Below are 19,997 nucleotides of genomic sequence, written 5' to 3' on the forward strand. Positions count from 1 at the left end.
AGAAATGATTTGTTACACATTAAAGAGTTTAGAAGAGCTTAGGATAGACCAAAAAGTACATGGGTAGAAGTAGTAAGAAATGATTTAAGCACAATTGGTATGGATTTAAATAGAACGGATTGGCATTGGCAAAACAGGATCCATATGGATGATTCCATGTTGTTGGGATAAGGCACGGAAGATGATGATTTTATTTGATTAATTATTTATCCATTTGATTTGGACAATATGATTCTATAAGGATAAGTTTCATTCATAAGAACAAAAAAAGCATATGAAGATACATTTTTTTATTTTTATTCTTGACTTAAAATATTAAAGTACCAAAATATGCTATTTAAGACTTATTGGATATAACTTTAATTTGGGAAATTTAATTTAGTTGCCAACATTATCCTTGGTTGGCATAGAGAACTAAGGGTCCATTTGGTTTATGAAAATAGGGGTTTGGAATTGGAATCCTATTCACATTCTTGACAGAATGGTATTTTCTCATTTGAGAGAATGGCCATTCCCTCCCCCTCTCTTGGGAATGATAATCCTATTCTAGTTGATTCTGATTCCAATTTTGATTCCTGTCTAAACCAAACAGACAAGGGATTTTTCTGATTCCATAATTCTTAAAATCATGTCTTAATTTTTCACGATTCTTTTTTTTGTTTTTCACGATTCTAGTTTCCTATAAAACAGCCCATCAAAAAGGATTTCTACAGGTTACGTATATAATTTACATTGTATTTGTCCTATTCTTCTGGTTAAGTAAGTTGGTAATAACGAATCAAACATAATTTAATTTACTAAATCGAATAAAAATTAGAACTCATCACTCTTCGTAATGGGTCTCAAACAAAATATATGCTTTCTGTACCGAGCAGGGGTCATCAACTAGTATTTTGGTTATGGGAAAGTCTTTTTGTTTGAGGCTCTAAGGGGCCCTTGTGCTCGAAACATGGGACAGATGGCAAGTTGTGGGCCCAGAAACTGTACTGTCTTGTGTCCCCAGACACAAGCTTCAGCGTTTTCCATTTATATATATAAAGCTACTACTTTACCACAAGAATATGTTTACCTGAGTGCTTGCCGGCCGGACAATCACAGAATTGCATTCTAAAGAAATGCCACCGCGCCACCGCCCTTCAGAACAACCAAAATGAATAGCTTGACGAATGGTTGATCATTTGATCTTCGTAACGCATCTGTGTGTTTAAACACAGTCGAGGGTAGAGTCTCTTCCTCCTCACCAGTCACCAGCGTCGTCGACAATTTCCTCTCTCCATGCTGCCTCTCCACCACCTTCGACGTCGAGCAGTTAAAAAGGCTACAGCTTTACCGATAGAGAGGATCCATGGCCTGCCTCTCTCTCTTTCTTTCTTTCTTTCTTTCTTTCTCTCTTTCTTTCACGCATATAGATATAATGTTCCTCGTTATATGACTTAGCTTTGTAGGTCTTCTCCAAGTCAACGTTGTGGGATTTCATTAATTATCTATACGAAACAACCAGGCTACTTCGCCTCTTCAGTTTTCACCAGAAGACCCTATATCCATATCCATAGTTAATACTCATCGGCAGTCCAATCCCCACGCTTACCTTGTCATGGGCTTCTATCGCTCCATGTATTTACCAAATTCTCCTAGCTAGTCTCAGTTTGTATGCACCTGTGTAAAGTGTAAATTGTGATTTACTTTGTTTCAAATTTGACTTTGTCTTATTTCTTTGTGGGAAGTAAAATGTAGTACCACTTTATATGCAAGTAGAATAGAGGCAGAATGAGTGTGTTATATATGTTTTTGACATTGAGGTAGGAAGCAATCAAAATGGCATGGTTGGCACTTTATGTATGAAAGATAAGGTATGAAAATGGTGGTACAATTTTGCATCAGTTTTTGAGATACAATTTTGCACTGCCAGGGAGTATAAATAAGAGTACAAATTTTATATCAGGAAAGAGTGCAAATCATATATGATTTCAAACAAACGAATGCAAAACTCAATTGGGTGCAAAATTTGTATCTAGTTCAGATTTTCACTACAAACAAACAGAGCCTAAAGTATTCTCTATCAGTTGAATATGTCTTGCCAATTACATAGATTTATTGACCTTGTCAAGGGAAAAAACAAAAAAAAAAAACATAGAACAGCCTTCATACATGGCTTACATTTCGAATTTCCAATCTGAGTTTTTCTATGGTTTGGGTTTAAATTTTTTGAGATTTGTGTTCGGCCTGCACATGAGAAGTCAAGTGTAGCAAAATATTGGCCCAAACTTATCTTATAAAAAAAAATATATTGGACCAAACTTGGGTTAAGGCTACAGGTAGCCAAGCTCGATTTAAGCATAGCCTGGTGTAGACTTCAGTTACCCAAATGCGGCTTGACTTCAATTTGATATCTAAACCTTATACATATAACTTTTAAACCATTTGAACAGTCCAATTCATTTTCAAAGACATAAAAGTAATCATATTTGAAGGCCAATAAACTCGCCCAAACAAGCTCAGTTAGACACAAACTTGAAAGTGTTTTGCATGGTTTAGGTCAGATTAGGCTTGGGCCTATAAAGTCAGGTTTGACTTGAGCCAGGCCCAGGATCGGACTCAAGTTTTCACTTTAGAATTGGGTCTGGTGTGGCTCCAAGCCTAGCTTCCAAATTGCAGCCTTAGTATCTAATCCACCTTGTCCAAGAACTTAGATATTAATCTGAGACTAGCAGCTTAAACAGTCTAAGAATCTTACTCAAGGAAACCCAGTCATCAATTAGATACAAAAATAGTGTAGATAAAAATCCAGAAAAGATAATATTATTTGTCACGGCTGTTCTTCCTTTCTTTTCTTATTGCACCAATTAATAATAAAGATTAGATCTATCTGTCTGTGTGTGCGGTTGTGGGTTTTATTAATTTAGAGGGCATTATTGGCATACAATTTTTTTTGGTAAAGATAAGTCATCCATATTGCTATCTATTTGTAAATCTACCATGACTCAATGTTCAAGGTACACAATCTTGGTATATACAAAGACAGGTTACCTGGCTTTGTCAGTAGCATGTTTGAGGAGGATTCAATTTCTTTTTTTTTTTTCCTTTATTTCTGCCCCTTACCCCAGCTTCCCCTTTCACTCTCTATACTTTTGACCATGAATGCTGAATCAAAGTGTTATCCTTCTCCTCTCTGTCATTTAATCCAAACCAAGGGACAATGAGCATTTTCACAATACAAGGAGCTAAAAACTGTCACCCAAGTAACTGTCATGCAAACATGTACGTATGTTTTAAAGCAGACTTGGATTAAATCTGAATCTGATCCAGGTCTGCATGATCTGAACCTAATCAGATATCCCTATATCTGATTGGATTCGAATTTCAATTTATGTGGTTGGATCCAATCTGAATCTGACTCGACTGCAGCCATAGACCCAAGTATAAGTCCAGGAAGAATAAACTGAAAAAGCTGAAAATAGTCATGCTGAAAACTAAAAAAGCTGTCATGCTACTGAAAAAGCTCCCCACCATGCCACCTAAGAGATCCATATTTCATTTTTCTTATTTGATATGTAAACAAGCTATCCAAAACAGAATTTTCTTATTTAACCAAAATCTCCTACTTCTATATTTTTGAAGTCCTAGAGGTCATTTTACTCAAATGACCTCTATTTCCATGGCTGCCATACTACTGAAGATGATGATGATGCAATGTATAACCAAATGGCTGCCATGCTCTGCCCGTAGGCTATACTAATTATAACAACTACACAGAAGAAGATACCTTCAAAGTAGACCTTTCACGGGCTGGGTTTTGGGCTCTACTTTACATGGTTTCAGGCTTGGGCTTGGAGTTGGGTCCTTTAAAATTTTGGCAAAAGTTAAGCCCAAGCCTGGCCCAGAAAAAGGTCTACTTCAGAGCATAAAAGAAATATGATCAGTGTCAGTAAGATACCTTGAAAGAGAATTGTATTCATCCATCAATTAGTATTTCGAATCCATCATCACTTACAAATGAAGTACCTGATGAAGTAATAACAAAAGGAATTGTAGGAATTGGTAACACTGGAGATTTTGCTCGTGTAATAAATTTCTGACCTGAAAGAAGTAAAACAGAATTTGGAAAAATTGCAGTTGATCCAACTAATCTAATCTCCATAATTTTATGACTTCTATAAACTTCAAATGCAGTTTCTAATATAACATTAGACCATATAGAATCAAATTGCATACAGTTGACCTGATGTTTTAAAAATTACAAGTGCGAGGGGTTCCTAGAGCTTGAATTGCAAGATGAGGTGCATGATTGAATTAAGATGTCACCTTTGAAAAAAAGAAATTTAATATACAAGAATACATAAATCTAAATTCTGTAAGAAATAAAATATTTCAGAAAGTCTATTATCACAAATAGTTATAGTACTAACCTGAAAGTAGAGTTTTGATTTATGGAAACTAAAGCCAGTTAAAACTAATAGTCATTAAAAGTGCCTTTTCATTCAGATCTATAGTGACAGGTGAATAAAAACATAGATCTGCATGGAGGCAGAGATGCCATTGGATTGAGAGGCTTCCCTACATGCATAGGTTTTGAGACTTGAATAGGATTTATGTGTTCTGTTTTCCAATAAAGGTACAGAAATCAATGCTTTTTCTTACTTGATATGTAAACAAGCTGTCCAAAACAGAATTTTCTTGATTTGTAGCAGTCTACATTCAAGACAAAGTTTTGCTTCATTGCCTTATTGGTGTGCCATGAGTTATGCATATTTGATATGTTTTAATCTAAAGATCACCTGCATCTAGATCTGATACAACAGTTGGTTGAGATAGTTAATTTATTATTTACTTTTTTTTTCAGAAATTAGGCTATTCTAGAACCTCACCCAAATAATTTTAAGTTTCAGCACAAAGGTGGTACTTAATGGAATTTCTATTTAAGCTAGCATGCTTCTGTGGTATGTTTGACTCTTCTATGAAAATCATTTGGATATAACATTATTTAGAGAACCATATTTTTATTAGTAAATCCATTGCCCAAATACCTCCATTCTAGGTTTGTGGTGGAACAACATAAGGTGATGTCTATAAAAGTGATGGTATATTAGAGACCGTGTCTCTCATATGATTAATGTTCTCTCTACAATTGGTGAGATAAGAATTCCAGGAGTTTTGATTGACACGTTCTCTTTTTGATAAGTTCAAGATGCCTTATTGTGGATCATGCAGCCTGATATATGCAAACCATATTTTACAAGGGTTAGGGTGCTCCAGAACCAAGGTCCATGAAACTAGAAGGAAACCAGCAAATGGATGAGTGCATATCCTTCTGGAGTAATATGGACATAGCTTGCTTAGGGATAGAGCGATAATGTATTAACCATGAAATGACTCCCCAAGATCTCGAAAGGTGGTTCACCTGTTATATTGAGTATTAATTGGATAACCAAGGAAGCATTCCCCTCTAGCTAGCAGATATCTGTAATTCCATATGAGAAAAGCCTTCAGCAGGTAGGGCTGTAAACATGAAAGTAACATGTACCCATTAGATATGTGTGTGGACTGTAGATAGATATGGATACATGAAAATAATATGTATCCATTAGCAAAGTTAGGTTTACTAAAGAGTCATAGGTTCAAATATCATAAAAGTTATTTTCAAGTCATTGTATACCTCATATACAATATCAAAATCCTTCTGAATTCATTTTATTAATAATATATAATATTCTGCTTATTTTTAATTTAACTTATCAATGATATTCAATATCCAAATCTGATCCAAACTCAATTTGAACTGACAAATAAATTTGATTTGAATTTCAATATTAACAGATGATGTTTGGATCTGGGTATATCCAATTTAATCCAATCTGTCTGCAATCTTACACGACTTCTTCTATAAGGCTATCAGAGATCTGAAGATTAAAAGAAAAGCATTCAAGGGTCCACCATATTGACCAGAAGTGGTCTGAAAGACATACCTATGTGCCTGTAGAGTTCCATCCAAGTTGAATTTGATCCATGTATAGGAAAGATGTATCCAAGAGAATAATGGAGTGGTTTTGGGGGACAAAGGGAAAGGTTAGATGGAGAAATGGTAGTCTCAGTAAAATGATATTTGAACTCAACTCTCCAATGGCAGCATATGAATATGAAATAACAAAGGACATTAGTTGGAATGCACTAGAAATAGGGGAATCTCATATTTAATTTTGATGGACCCTAGGGAATCCGGAAGCTTCAGGGATTAGGGGAATCTCAAATTCAATTTTTCTGACCCCATTGATGTTGAAATTCTCCAAGGCTGAATTACATGCCTTGATTCAGGGGTTAAATTTGATGAGCATGAAATGGTGGTGGAATGTGGAGTTGAGGAAGACTGCAAAACTATAATTTGCTCGATGAGGAAAGAAGATACGATTTCTTGGAGACAGTCATAGTCCTTAGGTACCTTATTGAGTGGCCCATTCAACAAGTTCTATGTATATTGCCCAATCCTTGTCTGAATTTCAATCAACCACCTCAACTCCTAGGATGAAATTACTGCCCCCCTCCTCTAATTGAGGAGCATTATATGGTGAATGGTGAAAGTATAATATCTAATCTAAGTAAGTGCCCTGATGAAGCGTATTTTGGCAGCACCCCGCTTGCTGGCTACTCGGATGCTGACTGATGATGTGCGATCTGACTGCTCTCTGGTCATTTGGCTACTTCCTGATGGCTGATGACTCAGAAGCCGAGCTGTATGATTTTTGCTAGATGAAGGCTTGGATGCCGAGTTGACTTGGCAGACTAGGGGGTTGATCGAGTACCGAGCTAGATTGATTGTCGAGCTGTGTAGCTTTTTCAGAGAAACCTGCAAGGAATCAATGTTAGAGGACCCGTGGTGGCTAACCCGGCAAGGTCGCTCTGATGCTTAAGTTAGTACTCTTTTAGTGATTGTGAGCTATAAATTAGAAAGTATGAGAGCTAGAATGCACTTAATCGCGCATACCTTTTCCCCTGTGTCATTGGGGTTGGTGCCTTTATATAGGTATTGTTTGGTGTGGGCTTCACGCACCACATCCGAGATTTCCGGGAGGTCGTGCCTAACTGGTTCGAAATCCTCAAAGGTAACTGCCACGCACGTTGACCATTCTCTGGAACACTCGGTACGTGGGCCAACTCCCGAGAAACTTGGGAGTGTCGGGATATGCATACCGAATTTGTCGACGGGCATATCTCACAGGTCGCCACCTAGACCTTAGTTAGGCCGACAAACCCTTGAGGGAGGTCGCTCCTCGCGCCAAGGTCACTTCAGCCAATGACGAGGTGCTACAGGTCGGCCCTGGATGAGGTGCTCCTAACCGACCTAAGTTGTGGCCGAGGTCAACAAGTCAGAGCGAAGACGAACCACGATCTGGGACTCCAAATCATCGCTTAGGTGGTGTTTATGTGTCATCCAACAATTCCAAGATGCCATGTGTCACGATGTTACTGGAGGGCCAAATTTGCCCTCATCAATTGCCCCCCACTCTTGAGCTGAGGGCAACTCAGCGAAGGGAGAGATTGCTCCTTTTGGCCTGGAATGATTGTTTGATGAGCTCATAGTTATTGGCGTCGACCCAATTTGCTTCTCAAGTCGGAAGAGTCCAAGTGTTTGCAGCCTTACGCAGGACCTCTCCGTCTTGATTTTCGGGGCACGAGAGCGAACTCATCCGCTCGAGGAGAGGTGAAACAGGTACCCCAAGGACATCTACCTTATTAGGGATGCAACCATCAAGGGGTTCTGCAATCCGACCTATTACCTCAAGAGCGAAGCTCATCATGTCGCCCTCATGAAGGGGTTCTATGTGACTACTTTATCAGGTCGCTCCACTTAGGTAGACTTCGACGCAGTGTCACTCGATCTAGTTCTCAAAAGAGTAGCCAGTGATTTCGACATGGAGCCTGAAACCGAGGTGAAGAGATCGGCCAAGTTTGCATCTGTCATGATGCTGAGAGTGAACTAGATTTTCCTTTGTTCTCTTTCTCGTGCTGAATGCAAACTGCTTTTTATTTCTCCCATGCTGAAGAGGCGACTGGGTCTTATTCGTGTTTAACGCCGAGGTCACTTTTCGTTTGGTGTCGTAGCCCTTGGCTCTAGGAGCGACTTGTGGTCCACTCTCCTTATCCTTGATCTTACCCATGCCAAAGGGGCGACTGGGTCTTATGTAGTGCTGAGGTCTTTTATCAGCTCGGCACCTTAGCCCTTAGGCTCTGGGAGCGACTCATAGTCCACTCTCCATTTATTTAGCCGACGTGCGGCCTGACCTGTTCGCTTAAGCAGGTGGTCATTCTGTTGTAACTTTAGATGTGGCAACTCCTACATCGTCACTTGAGATTGGCTTATTCGGGAAGGTGCTTGCAAGATCATGGCGTACTGCTCTTAGAACTGTTGACCGCCTGCTCCTATTGGAGTCATGGGAGGCTCACCCTGAGGGGTTAGCTCTGCTGTCTACGGATCGCCTACTTTCACGAGAACCATAAGGGGCTCGACCTATGAGGGTGGTTCCACTTTCAGCTCGCTTCCAACTCTCAGGGGGGCCATAAAAGCTCGATCTATAGTGAGGCTTCGCAGTTCAGGCTAGAGGTAGTTCGGGTCAGATCGTTGAGGCTCGTTCGGGCTGGTTATTCATTTCTGTTCAGTTTGTAGGTTTTGTCATTACTTTCGACGTTAGATGATAAGTTGATGCTACGGTTGCACTGCATCAGCCTTCGGAGACGCTGGTCGCCAACTCCTACGAGAAGCCACAGGGAGCTCGACCTGCAGGGGCAGCTCAATTAGCTGTAGGTCGCCAACTTGAGCGGGAGACTTGAAAGGCTCGACCAGCAAGGGCGTCCGCACAGTCTGTAAGCCGCTAACTCCCGCGGAAGCCGCGAAGGGTTCAACCTGTAGGGGAGACCTCGCGAAAAAGGCTAATGAGGCTCGTCCGGGCTGAAATGAGGTTGGTAGAGCTGCTTTACCGGTTGATCATCAACTCCCGCAGGAGCCACAAAGGGCTCGACCTGCAGGGGCGGCCTTACTCCAAGGTGCCTGTCGTCAAACTATTGGTTGTTGAGGTCATTCAGCTGCTGATTGTTCTGTGAATGCGCCGAACTTCTCCCATGCTTACACCCGATTGTCACAAGGGGGTTCTCAAGGTTTGTCAGTTGTTCTTGCCCCCCAGTAATTGATTTCGTTCTTGATGTTGGTGTTGCTTAAAAATGCCATTGAGTTAGCAAAAATGGAAATTAGAGAGTAAGAACTTAAATTTTTAAAAGGTGAGATCTTAGCTTTCTGGAAGATGAGAATTTAGCCTTTTAGAAGGTGAGAACTTAGCTTCTTGTAGCGCATTCCCACAAACAGCGCCAATTGATGGTGTGCAATCTAGATGCTCCTAGATGGAAGGCAGCTCGTACGCCTATCACTGACTGGATGAGCAAACTGCAAGGAAGAGGGATCAGAGAACCCGGGGTGGCTAGCCCGGCGAGGTTGCTCTGATGCTTAAGTTAGTACTTGTGTATTGGTTGCAAGCTTAAAGATTGAATGTAAGAGAGCTAGTAAGCACTTAAATCGCGCATACCTGGTTCTTGGGGGCAGATGCCTTTATATAGTTGAGCTGCCGTGAGCCCTAAGAAACCTCTCCGTGATCTTCAAATCGAGTGGTAGGAGTCAGTTCCGTTTCGAAAAGTGCTTATCCGATAAGGCTTATCGTGCCCACCTGATCCGGGCGGGCTAAGGATAAGGTTCACGGTCACTCATCGTAATCCCGAGATCTTTGGAAATGGTTGGCAAACTCATAAATGTCTGCCACGAACCACTTCGAAGCCTTTGGCTGCCCAAGGAGCTTGGACCTCGGTTCCACCGAGCTGACGAGGACCCCAAGGTGAAGAAACGACCGAGGTGGTCAATGGCGCTGAGTCATCATTTAGTTGGCGGGGTGCATCCACGTGTACTTCGTGCAATAGGTCGGACCAAGATACCCCTCATCATGCCCCATTCCTCTTAGCAAGCTATTCAATCCAACTAAGAAAAATGCCACCAAAACCCTACGATGGTTAGATCAATTGGTTACAGAAAAAATTCAACTCTTACATACAATTTTCCATTTGATAAACACGAAGAGAGGGTGCAGCTATTCAGTCCAGAAGCACCGACAATAAACAGACAGAGAGTGTGTGTGTGAGAGTCTCACCTAAAGCCGAGAACGAGATCGAGATCGTTCTCTGCTTGCCGTCTTGTTGTGGGAAAATCGAGACCGAGATCATTCTCCAGCTGTCATCAGGTCATGAGAAAGTCAAGATGTGGTTGCCAGTTGTGAGAAAATCCAGACAGATGTCATTCTCCGGTTGTGAGAAAGTAGAGAGAGAGGGAAAGACAGAGAGAGAGTGGGAAGAAAATGATTTACACGGGAGAGGAGAAAAGGAGACCTAACTTTTTTGGTGCCAGTTTTATAGCAGCAGTGGACAATGTTTTTAGATTTTATTCATCAGTAAAGAATGATTTTATTAAAATAATGAAAAGATTACAAGTACATCCAGAACCGGGACTGTATACCCAACTGCCCATATATTGTATTTAGTTTTTAGAATCCGCCATCCGATTAGAAGTTCTCTTAACCTAACTGAAAACTGCACCTACTTTATTCACTAGCTTCCCAATTTCCCTCAAAGTTTGCCTGTAGATCCAAGCTCCTGGGTTGTTTCTGCACATCCATAAGATTACCAGCTTTGACTCTCCCTCTATTTCAATATGCTGCAGTCCAATTTGCTTTGCTAATCTTAGGCCTTGTAACAGCGCTTTACTTCAGCCTTTAATGGAATCATAAAATCCAATTGATCCTGAATATAAAGTCACTACCTTGCCTTGCACATCTCTGAAAACACCTCCAATCCCTGAAGGTCCCGAATTTCCAATTGAGCTCCCATCAAAGTTCAGCTTCACCCTATTATTTCCTGAAGGCTTCCACTCCATTGTCTTGAGTTGCGTAGGAATTTACCACCTCTCCCCAAGCCCTCATAATATCATCCACAGTATATTCCTTAAAGGTATCTGTAGTTTTAGTCCAATGAGCAACTTTTATTTTAATGCTGTCTACAATATCCTCCATAGATCTGCCTTTTTTCCTTAAATAATCTCTCATTCCTTTCTTCCCAAATCATCCATAATACTGCTGCCCTTGCTGCTCTCCACATGATTCTGCCCCTCTTTCTAGTCTGTCTTTGAAGTTTGAAAGCTAGGGCTGAAGAGGGTATCTATGCTCTGGGGTGGATATTTCTTTTAGATTTTTCTTTCCGATACTTAGAAGTTCCTATGGACTATTTGATAATGGTCCCCCAAATCCCTACATTCGTTCAGCCTTCCTCTACAAACCAATTTCCCTAGCTGGCGACCATCTATTTCCCTTTAAATCCTATGCTTCAACACTTAATTCCCAAATTTTTATCACTAGTTTAATTTTTAAGGAACCCTTATCTGTCCCACATCAAAGAATATTTCATGATTAAAACAATACTAAATAGAATAGCATGAATAGCAATATCCCTCTGGTTCCAATAACTATGATACAATATTATATTACTTTGATTGGTAGTGGAAAATGAAGGATAAGGTGTAAGTATTAGGAAAAGAACATATCATTAATGTATAAATGAATTTCTTTTCTCTGCCTGGTGGGAAGTAAAAATAAGTTTATAGGCATAAGAAAAGAGGTCATCTCCTCTAAACTCTAAGCTAAGATAAATCAATTGCCAAACTTAGTAAAGCTAAGTCCACAAATATACACTTTTATAAAGTGAAGGCTTACATGACAGGTACAAACCTGCCCTGCAATTCTAGGCTCAGCATGAGACATTTTGGGACCAATAATTATCAACAGCTAAACCCTGTGACCTTCAAAATAGTAGCTACAAAACCAAATAATCTCACCCCAAAAATTCAAAATTCCATTTTCTTCTGTGCAACCTTCCCAAACAATATAGTTCCACTACTATCACAGTGCTACTCAGTTTTGTACTTAAAAATCCAAAAGCAATAGGTAGTGGTTCAATATGGGTGCAGTTATTGAAGACTGTTTCCAATCATTAGGTCAGGATTATTTAAGGAACAATTACTGCAGAATACATAAGGAAGTTGCATAAAAAACGAAGATAGTAAGTAGAGAATGTACACTAAGCAAATCTCAGAAGGATTCCAACAGGTTGAACTGATGCAGGAAGAGGGGAATAATGGAAGGGCCACTTCAATTGCTGTAACTTAGGTAAAGGTTGTTCTGTAGCTTCCTTCATTGCCTTCCTTAATGAAATTCCTGACTAGTGCATTCCAAGTCACATGATTGGGTAATATTCCATTGTCCACTCCTCTACTTAGAAGTAGGGTGGCATCATCAAGCATGCCTGCTTTGCAATGCCAACTGATGAGGGTGTTATAAGTAATAGTGTCAGGAACAATTCCTTCAGATTGTAACCTGTCCAAGAGCTTCAAAGCTTCCCAAATGCGACCACTCTTGCAAAGACCATTAATGAGGCTATTATAGGTGACTATATCTGGTGTTAACCCACGGTGTGTCATATCCATTAGAAGCTCAAGTGCTGCTTGTACTCTCCCTGTTTTACAAAGAGCATTGATCAAAATGTTGCAAGAAATGTTATTAGGTCTAACACCCTTTCTCATCATTTCTTCAAACAATCCCAAAGCCTTCTCTATGTCTCCAACTCTGCAGAGTGCTTTTATTAGGCCATTATAGGTTATGACATCAAGTAAGAAACCCCGGAACACCATTTCACTCACAAGCTTCAGTGCTTCTTGCAATGCACCTTGCCTTAGAAAGGCATGAATCAAGATGTTGTAAGTTACATTGTTAGCAATCACCCCCTCCAACAACATATCCTGGTAGAATCTTAGTGCCTCTTCAATCTGGTTTGCCTTGCATAGACCATTAATTAGAGAATTGAATGTGAATATGTCAGGCTTACATCCTTCATGTGGCATCTTAGCAAAAAGTTCCACAGCCCCATGAACTTTCCCATCCTTGCATAGAGCACATATAAGGCAATTATATACTGCAGTACTTATATCATGTCCCTTAGCTGATATCTCCTCTAGAATATCACTGGCTTCCTTCAGTCGGCCTTTCTTGCAGAATCCATCAATCAAAATAGTGTATGTTATCATGTTGGGCTCGCACTCCTTGGTTTCCATCTCATACATCATCTCCTGAGCCGAAACCAAACAACCCACCCTGCAGAGACCACGGATTAAAATGTTGTAAGTGAAAATATCAGGTTTGCACCCAACAGTTAACATCCTTTCATTGAACAAGGTTTTTGCTTCATCAATCCTTCCAACTGTCACATACCCATTGAGCAAGGTATTTAACAAAACCACATTAGGGTCTGGTAGTTTGTCCAGTAATGCCCTTGCTTTGTCAACATGCCCATTTCTACATAACCCATCCATCAACACCCCATAAGTTACAGAGTTGGGAGTGAAACCACGGAGAAGCATCCTATCAAACAACCTTCCTGCTTCATTTATCCGGTCAAGCCTGCAAAGACCATGAATGACATCATTGAATGTATCTACATCAGGTCTACAGCCCATCAAAAACATTTCTTCTAAGAGTTTCAATGCTTCAGACACCCTATTATCCTTGGAAAGGCGGTGTATCAGAGTCTGGTAAATTACTGAATTGGGCACACAACCATGTTTAGTCATTTCCTTGAGTAGTGAGCATGCAGAATCCACTTCATTTACTGAGCAAAGGGCTTTCATTACGATACTAAAACTATAAACAGTGGGACGCACTCCCTTACTCAACATTTCATAGAACACATTGGCTGCAATTTTAGCACAATCGCCAGCAACTAATATTTCCATAACAACATTATAAGATCTGAAAGTGGGTTCACAACTAAAACAATCATTCATCTCCATGAGAAGCCGGGTTGCTTGCCCAGGCAAACCAGCTCTCCCATACCACTTCATAATCACGATAAAAAGGGCTTCTCTAAAAACAATCCCTTCTTCCTTCATCTGAAGCAGTAGTCTATCTATAACCTTAAATTCCTGGGAAGCTCCAAGTTTATCAATCAGAATATAATATACATCAAAAGAATGGCAATAGGCCTTCTGCTTACTTGCCCAATTAAATATCTCCATCGAAGTTGGGGCATCGAGAGGTAGTTCAAGCAATTTACAAAGCTGTTTTGGTGTGACCCTACTGAGTGAGCTCCTGAGCTCTTCAAAATCGAAGGGTTTGAGCAATTTTTCCCACTCATTCTCACGATCCAATACACTGGTGTCCAAGTAAATACCACCACCACTCTCATTAGAGCCAACTGAGAAACAACGTTTTCTGCATAAAGCTGATAGATAGTTTCTGATACAAGTTGTAAAATTCAATCTTTTCAACATAATTCTACATGGGAAACTTGGAGATTCCAGAAACTACCAGAAAGATAGGAGCTTGGGAGAACCCAAGAAGCATAACGGCCAAGATCCCTATTCTTCTTTTCTGCACCTAGTAAGAATTCCAAATAGACTAATCAATCTGAACTCGGATTTTCAGAAGAAGAGGTCAATGTAAAACAAAGAAGAATGAATAGAAAACAGTCGTAACTACATATGAGACATTTGAGAAGAGCCATAGGCAAAGGTGGGAATCCCCTCTTCTTACGTACACTTTCGTCTTTCGGTCCAGAAACCAGAACCTTGGGCTGATGGCAAAGGTGGACCCTGGGAATTCACATCTGCCGATCTGCGCCCCACACAACCAATGACAAATACGGTTGATGTTTTTACATCTGCGCCCCATAGTAAATACCGACCTTGTATTAGGAATATCTATCGATGATAGTACGGGAGATGATAAACATTATTGGAAGATGTTCTCAATACAAGGTCATCTGTTGTGGGGGCATTGTGAGGTGCAGATGTGTACTCGATTTTGAGGCACGCTTTATGGGACGCAGATGTTAACTCGAGGACTTGAGGACGTCGGGCTTAGGATTTATCAGGGTTAACGAAATGAGGGTGGGTTTGAGCCTGGATGGGGTTTGGGCTTACACAGGAGACCGACCTTAGAGACACATCCCACCCTATACGAGAGATATTCCGATACATGGTGAGATGTCCCTGTGAGGTTGGTGTGAGGCGTAGATCCGGTCTCAAAAGAATTGGGTCGGGTTGGATGAAAGGTGCCGATGGGGTTTGGGCCAGGGGAAAGGGCTGGCTTAAGGTCTTGTACAAGGATTATGCCAAAACCTCCCTAATTAGAACTCGGAGAGTATCCCGAGAAATACTTTTAGGTTATGTTTGCTTTGAAAGAAAAGGTAGGGAAAGAAAGGAAAAAGAAAGTAAACCTATACAAGTTTTGTTAGGCTTTGTTTGGTTTGTGGGATGGGGATTAGAAAAAATGAATATTTCTTTTTCTCTCATTTGTTTTGAGGGAAATAGAATGATGGGATGAGAAAAATGTGGAATGTCAGATCCTAAAATCGCGAATTTGGAGTCGCACCAAAATCGTGCAACCCCAATGGAAAAATTTGAGAAATCACTGTTACAAGTACTAGCGACGCCGAACAGAAGAGGCGGCGGTGGCAAGAAAATCAGTGCGAGGGGCAACGGCGATCTGCTACCTCCCCTTCCCCATTTGAACCCAAAAGTAGAGCAACGGCGGCGGCACCCCCCTCTCAGCCACTCCCTTCCGTTCTTCTTCTTCCCTGTTTGAACCAAAAGCAAAGCAGCGGCGACGGCACTCCCTCTCAGCCACTCCCTTTCATTCTTTGGTTTTACATACACGTTCAAGAACTTGAGACTGAGGAGCGAAGGAAAATCAGATATGGGAAGTTACCGTTCATGGCGTTGTTAGAGACTTCTAGGTACTATAACGAGCAAAGGTTAGTGATAGGCTTCACGCTCCCTGAAATATTGCAACTTGAGAGGTCGAGGGACACGGGCTTCTCCAACCCAAAAGGAAAATTTCTGAGATTGTTATGGGATAGGTTGAGTACTTCCAGGCTCAAGAATCCTGAAAGATGCACTTTGGTGAACCTATTGTGTGAGAGATTGAGCTTCTGAATCGACGACAAAGAGGAACCTGAAGCGTTTCTCGACATGGGCTCAAAACCCATGTCAATTCATCGCGAGATTGACTTCAACAAGGCTCAACATAAACCAAAACCCACCGGGAATAAACCCATTTAGTGAATTGTCGGAGAGATCAATATATTGCAACTACGTTAGATTCCAAAGAGAGAGAGAGAGAGAGAGAGAGTAAAGTAGATGAAGGCGTGAAGCTTCTTCTCTTCCCGCAAGAGTTGTGCTTGTTGGTTGTTGCATATATTCCTTGAATATTTTTATACAACAATAATTGACTAGAGAACCCATGCTTTCCACCGGCGAACTACTGTTCGTCTTCCTCTTGTTGGTGAAATAGTGTTTTTTTCATTATTTTCCCATATATAAAACCAAACAATGGAAGTGTAATTTTTTACACTTTCCCATCCCATCCTATCCCATCTTTTCTCATCCCACCCAAATCTTCCCACAAATCAAATGTGAGCCTAAAAGGTTTCTTTACCTTTCCCAACCTTTCCACACTTTTTCCTTCAAACCAAAAGTGAAAAGTTGTATTATTTTACATATTTGCATTTGTACAAATACCCTATACTTTAAGGGGTAGTGTTAATACCTGAAATTCATATGTGTTATAATATAAAAAGACAAAAATACCCTTTACCTATTATTTAATTTTCTTTACCTACCACATTCACATAAAACGCTTCCTCAACACCTCGCCGCATGGTACTGTCCTGGAACAGCTTCGTGCAAGGGTGTGTTCCCATCTATATTCGGTTCTCTCACAAGAACATTCCCATGCTGAAGAATCGCACTTACATGTTGAAAGTCCTAGTGACTGTTGGATTTTAATCTCATAAGAGATTAAATCCAATGGGTTTGATTGGTCAATTACATGAGAAATTGCACTTGCACACTTGGTTAAAAAATCAGTTTTTTCTCTTACAAAAACCCAGTTTTGAACTTGTCCCACATTGGAAAATTACAAGTTTTGTTTTCAGTATTTCAATAGGAGCTGATTTACACTCCTTAGAATTAGTAGAGGAGAGTATGGGGATTCGATACCGCGCAACGCGCGCGCATGCGTGTGCGTGCGTGTGTGCGGCGCACTTTGCTCGCACCTTGCGCGCACCCACGTGGCTCGCGATGGGTAGCTTTGGTTTTGGTGCGTTGCTGACTGTTGATCACCGTTGATGAGATCAACGGTCACGATTCGATCGGGTGTGATCAAGAGGCACAATTCAAAGTTAATAGTCACTAACTGTTAACTACTTTTTAAACAGTCACAATGTTTGAAATTGTGACTGTTCAAGGTGCCTTCTCTAAACTAGTACCTACCTTTTTCACAAATTATTTAAGGAGCATGAATCAGACTCCAAATCACACAATGTCGAAATTCACTATCTCTCTCTCACAGAAGGTTTCTTTGGAGACTCTTCAACTTTGCTGGTTGCAGATTCTCGCCCAAGGCTCTGTTGTATCCTGGGAACGAATTTGCCTATAACCCAACAACAAACTCAGTGAAACTAAGTGGGGGCAAATAACGTTCTAAAGACAGTGTCTTCAGACGCGCCTCAGAGCTTCTCCTCCAAAGTTACAGTGACCCCATCTTCTCCAACAGTGACCTTATCGTTGGTGGTCTTGACTGCGGCTTAGTTAGGGATGCCTCATTTGGTAGATAATATCCTTCCTTCATCGAATGTGTTCATCCGAAAGAAACAGGCCAGAATCAAGTATCATCACCATTGATGTCGGTGGGCAACTCTTCCAGACCACCAAACAAACCCTGGCCCATCCAGAAGAAACCAGAATCGAGTATCATCACCATTGATGTCGATAGGCAATTCTTCCGGACCACCAAACAAACTCTGGCCCAAGCTGGTTCCGGCTCACTCCTCTCGAAGCTTTCCAATCCCTTGTCTCTTTCTCGCTCGGATGTTCCTTTCTAGTATGCTCGAATTCATTAACATTTTTAGAATCTTCTAATCGAACATTTTTAAATGTATCACCGATCCGAACAGTGTGGTAACCTCCGCGTCTGTAGTCTTGTTGAGAAAAATGATGAAAAGAAAAAACTAATGATGAAGTGGTTTCTTTAATGGATTTCAAGCACTCTTCAGTGCAGAGCGATCCAAGAGAGATTCTAGGTGACTGGAGACTTGGCTCATCGAGTCAGTGCTCGTGGAGGGGCATCAGCTGATCCTTTGGGTAACAAGTAACATCTCTCGATCTCAGTAATGGCACTCTTATCGGTCTACTCCAAATGGGTTCTCTCATAGCTTTGGTGATTGCTTGATCAGGTCCGTCGAGAATCTCAACGGCACGGGAGGTAGACGAAGGGTAACCTAGATAATGCATGGCAAAAACCTTGGCTTATCTTTTATGGCTCCCATGCTCGTTCTTCTTCTCCTTGCTGCTGCTATAAGGTGGAAGGCTGTTTTATATGAGCCCAAAGATGCTATATTTGGTACGTTGAATTTAGGGCTGTTCATGGAATAAGAATAACCCACGTCTGTTCATCACTTGCAAACGATCTAATTCTATATTTTATTATATCAGCGATTGGACTGATATAGTTCTTCACGTACCTTGTCAACAGGTAAATTTGTCACCAGCAACCAGAACTTTTGGACGGCTCTCTCTTTATAGCAAGGGTAGAGCAGTCGTTTTCTTCCTGTTTCTTCCATTTCCCAGCAAGACAAGTCAACCGGCTCATGGTAATGACATTGCTTACGCATTGATTCAAGTAGAGTGAGCAAATATGAGGATGAAAACAATGAATAGTATGGTTCAGTTTAAGGTAGAAGATAATAATTAAATAGTTTCTTCTTTTAATTTGAAGCGTGGTTATGACATTTTCAAGAATTTTAAGCCAGACATGTCATCACGTGATAAGTTAATAGGCTGCTAACATTAGGGACTAAATTTGCAGTTTTTGAAACATTAGGTATGTAGTGACACGATTTGAAGTTGGGTATTAACTTGACACCAACCCTAAAGTACAAGGTACTAATTTGGATTTTTTCCTATAAAATAATATAAAATACAAAATTTTGCACTCTATATATTTGTATTTATATTCCTTCCAAATGAAAACTTTTCTTTCCTCTAGAACTTTGAATGCAAAAAAAGTTGTTATGAATTTTGAAAATTGTTAAATGTCCATTTTAACCCCATATACTAGATTTTTTGTTTCTCTATGTAATTCAATAAAGAATCATATTAATAATTATTATATTTATTAATAAGTAATTAATAACAATTAATAATTACTATTAATTAATAATTAAAAATTATTAGTTATTAATTAATACTAATTAAAATAATAGCCATTAAATAATTAACAACTAATAATTAATAGTTAATAAATATGAATTAATAATTACTATTAATTAAATATCCATTATTAATATTTAATTAATAATTATTATTAATCAACTATTAATTATGATAATCATTAATAATTATAATAAGTCTTATTAGTTCAAAATTAATTGTAATTAATTATTAATAATTAATAATTGATAAAAAAATTATTACTAATTAATTATTATTTTTTTAATTCAATAAATAAATAATATTAAAATTTGTTATAAAGATTAGTAATTAATTAATATTTAATAAAAATGATTATAATAAGTAATAATTATTAAATACTATTAGTTATTGTTAATTAATAATTAATAACTATTTATTACTTATAATAACTAACAATAATTATTAATTCATAATTATGAATTATTAAATAATACTAATTAATATAATAGTTAATAATTAATTAACAACTAATACTAATTAATTAATTAATAATTAAAATTTAATTTGTAACTAATACTAATTATTATAATAACTAATTCAAAATTCAAAATTAATAATGATTATGAATTACTTATTATCCGTTTGTAATTCAATAAAGAAACATTATTAAAATTTG

At 39.4% G+C, this 19,997-nt stretch overlaps 1 protein-coding gene across 17 annotated transcripts; it reads right to left on the reverse strand.

Moving 5' to 3' along the window:
• Nucleotides 1–809: 809 nt before the first annotated feature.
• On the reverse strand, nucleotides 810–14,774 carry LOC104596712 (Pentatricopeptide repeat (PPR) superfamily protein). Of its 17 annotated transcripts, none has more exons than XM_088888959.1 (8): nucleotides 12,153–14,774; nucleotides 10,179–10,258; nucleotides 9,567–10,009; nucleotides 5,964–9,480; nucleotides 5,399–5,496; nucleotides 3,935–4,002; nucleotides 3,028–3,169; nucleotides 810–1,656 (listed from the first exon to the last, which is right to left on the reverse strand). In XM_088888959.1, exon 1 carries the CDS (start codon nucleotides 14,396–14,398, stop codon nucleotides 12,239–12,241), a length of 2,160 nt encoding a protein of 719 aa, XP_088745085.1. In that variant the 5' UTR covers nucleotides 14,399–14,774; the 3' UTR covers nucleotides 810–1,656; nucleotides 3,028–3,169; nucleotides 3,935–4,002; nucleotides 5,399–5,496; nucleotides 5,964–9,480; nucleotides 9,567–10,009; nucleotides 10,179–10,258; nucleotides 12,153–12,238. The 17 variants fall into 17 exon arrangements, with proteins under 17 accessions (XP_088745085.1, XP_088745083.1, XP_088745084.1 ...); XM_088888957.1 differs by having other exon boundaries at nucleotides 3,935–4,077; XM_088888958.1 differs by lacking the exon at nucleotides 10,179–10,258 and having other exon boundaries at nucleotides 3,935–4,077.
• Between the last annotated feature and the right edge of the window lie 5,223 nt (nucleotides 14,775–19,997).

The sequence above is a fragment of the Nelumbo nucifera genome, chromosome 5, assembly GCF_055504915.1.
Source record: "Nelumbo nucifera cultivar China Antique chromosome 5, China Antique-T2T, whole genome shotgun sequence".
NCBI classification, from domain to species: domain Eukaryota; kingdom Viridiplantae; phylum Streptophyta; class Magnoliopsida; order Proteales; family Nelumbonaceae; genus Nelumbo; species Nelumbo nucifera.

Coding starts and splice junctions, on each gene's coding strand:
- LOC104596712 (XM_010257982.3), bottom strand. CDS start 14,398: ATGTTGAAAAGATTGAATTTTACAACTTGTATCAGAAACTATCTATCA.